Raw genomic sequence first — 2,882 nt, forward strand, 5'->3', positions numbered from 1 at the left:
AGTTTTGCTTTATTTTGAAGAAATTGTACTTTCTTGATTCTTGTCATCCTGGGTCGGTACCTTCGGGGATGAATGCACTTATTGTAAGTCAATTTTGATAAAAGCTTCAGCTAAATGAAATGTACATGTAATGGTATGTATTAATGCAGTTATAACAGGTGATGGTAGCAGTCATCACGAAGCATTTCTTGCTGTCATTTCGTCACAATCTAAAGAGGAAACCCATTCTCACTGATAGTCATTTGTGACTATAGGTGTTGTTGGCTCATTTTGACAATAAATGCAAAGCAGGTTTATGTGTACAGCACAATTCAGACAAAAGGTAATTTAATGAGGTGTTAAAGCAGGTGGAAAAGAAGAAAAGCTCAGGGAGCACGTCAGGACAGAGGTCATGTTCTGTGTCATGGCTGTGAAGATGCAAAATATATATTTTGACATGGTAGAGAGGAGCTGTGTGTCTCTTTCATCATTTCATAGAACTGAGGTCAAGTGAAACTGTAAGAGCATTTGAGGCGACAGTGGAGAACTGTGTGTGTGTGTATGTGTGTGTGTGTGTTCCATTACACTACATACCATCTTTATAAGCATTTTACTCATTTTCAAGTTTAGACCTTTGACACATCTTAATATCTTTACCATAATATACACTGTGAAACCTTCCCAGCCAGGTCATCACAGTGGGAGGAGAACCAGGGGAGACGACTGACAGCTCAGAGCAGATTTTAGTTAGTGAGAGCGGCCACATGGACACAAGGAAATAAGGGAAGAACTCCATCTCCCTTTGCTCCCCTGTTGAGAGGTAATGCTGCAGCACATCTCATTGGACGTCCACTGGAGCAAACACAGAAGATCAGTTTTAAGAAAGGCATGAAGCAATGATAGAAGAATCCAACCATCATGGTAGAAATACACAGAGGTCAATTACGTGCATTTACCGTCACTCATTCTCAATAACTGGCCTTAGTCACGCTCAGAGTTAGCTTTGTTTGTTTTGAATGATCTGGCTTATGTGAGAACTACCATAAAGTGTTAAAACAATAAATTCTAAAGCTTAAAGATCAATGTCCAAAAGAAAACATCTTAACATACAGTAGTTATATTTGAATAATGTTGAAAGACAAGGTCAGCAATCTTTTTTAAATTCTTGCTGTTTACAAAAATTGTCCAAACAAATATTGTATTAGTTCGTCTCCAGAAAATCTTTAAATAACTGAACAATCCCTTAGTTATGCTGATCTTGGCTTAGATTGCTGTGGGAACTCCCACCATGCACTGAGCACATCTCTTTCCTTTACCTTGTTATCAGATCTTATCACATCATACAAACAAAACCCACCAGTACTTCCTTCTTTGTGTGGTATTTAAGGCATCGTGGCAAGAGCTGATGCAGACAAACAGAAATAATCCAAAGATGAAGACGTTGATGGTTGTCTTGGGCTTATCCCTCATCACCTTGTGTGTGGCTGAGGTCCTGCATCTGGATCAAAAGGCAAAGGACACCAAAAGCATCCAGAGTCCAAGCGTCGCATGTGCTTGTCACTGCGAGATCCCGAATTCGGATGGCAATTGTCTTAAAGCCTTGAAAGAATTGGAGGACAAGCAGATAATCACTGATAAGGATCTGAGGAGTCATATCCAAGGTAAGAGCGTTCAGTGGGTTCTTCTTCTGAATGAAACTATGTGTCATAAAGTTTTCATTTTGCCTCTCAAGGTAACAAGGTGGCATTTGGAGCAGCCATGGGCAATGTTGGAAATGTTGGACCTTACAACCAGGAGATCACACTGACTTACAAGACCGTCCTCTCAAACACGGGCTCATACAACCCTGATACAGGTAAACTTACCAGAGTTATTTGTGTTCACTGTTAATAATTAATTTTCCGTTTGATTGTTTGTTGGTCTGTTTGTTATCAAGCACGATAACACAAAACCAACAAAACCGATTTCCATGAAACTTGGTGGAAAAACGCGGAATTAGTCCAGGTAGAGACTTTTCAATTTTGCTACGGACCTGGATGAGGGGCAGATACTGGTTTTCCAGACTCATATAAGGTCACTGCGACCTTTGACCATTGAATATACAATCAGTTTCTTTGAATCCAAGTGACGTCGGTCTAAAAGCGAAATAAATTCCCTAAAGCTGGTGTGAGATATCAGACTCAAGAGGCCAACAACAGGTTTGGTGAGGCCACCATGACCTCGCTCTTTGATCACCAAAATCTTCTTGGGATATTTCATTCCTCGACTTTCGGGCCCACGCGGAGGAATGTGCTCTACTAACATCATTCCAGTTGTCTTTGATTGTGTAGAACAGCTTCTGTGCTTTAAGTTTAATAACATGTATCTGTCTCTTTGTTTACCATCCTCAGGTATTTTCACTGCTCCAGTCAAAGGAATGTATTACTTCAGCTTCTCTGGTCATAATTTATCAAGTAAGCCAATGGGGCTGCGACTAATGAAGAATGAAGAGCAGATCGTTACCGTGTACAATCATCCATCTCCTATAAGCTATGACACGGCAACTAACGGCATGACTATACCTCTTAATGTGGGAGACCAGGTGTACATGAGGCTCCGGGCGGGGACGTGGCTTGTTGATAGTATGAATAACCACAGCACCTTCATTGGATTTCTGTTATTCCCTTTCTGAGAAAAATAAACTCCAGAGAGAGAAGAGAGAGTCAGTGAGGTGCAGTACATTGTTACTTCAATTTGGGTGTTGTTTAATGAATTAAAGTGTTAATGAAAACACTGTGTGATAATAAATCAAGTTAAACGGGATCCTGATCAAAACTTTGTTAATTGAAAGTTTTATATTGATTGATGTTATGTTTCTTTTTGTGTTGTGTTTCTTTTTAATCAATAAACACACTCCAGCATCA

At 39.9% G+C, this 2,882-nt stretch overlaps 1 protein-coding gene across 1 annotated transcript; it reads left to right on the top strand.

Annotated features, from left to right (window-relative positions):
- Window positions 1–1,392: 1,392 nt before the first annotated feature.
- Window positions 1,393–2,882, top strand: LOC133968662 (complement C1q-like protein 2). Its single transcript, XM_062404825.1, has 3 exons — window positions 1,393–1,640; window positions 1,712–1,834; window positions 2,370–2,882. The coding sequence occupies exons 1-3, from the start codon at window positions 1,412–1,414 to the stop codon at window positions 2,648–2,650; spliced, it is 633 nt and encodes a 210-aa protein (XP_062260809.1). The 5' UTR covers window positions 1,393–1,411; the 3' UTR covers window positions 2,651–2,882.

This window comes from Platichthys flesus, chromosome 14 (genome assembly GCF_949316205.1).
Source record: "Platichthys flesus chromosome 14, fPlaFle2.1, whole genome shotgun sequence".
In the NCBI taxonomy this organism is placed as follows: Eukaryota; Metazoa; Chordata; class Actinopteri; order Pleuronectiformes; family Pleuronectidae; genus Platichthys; species Platichthys flesus.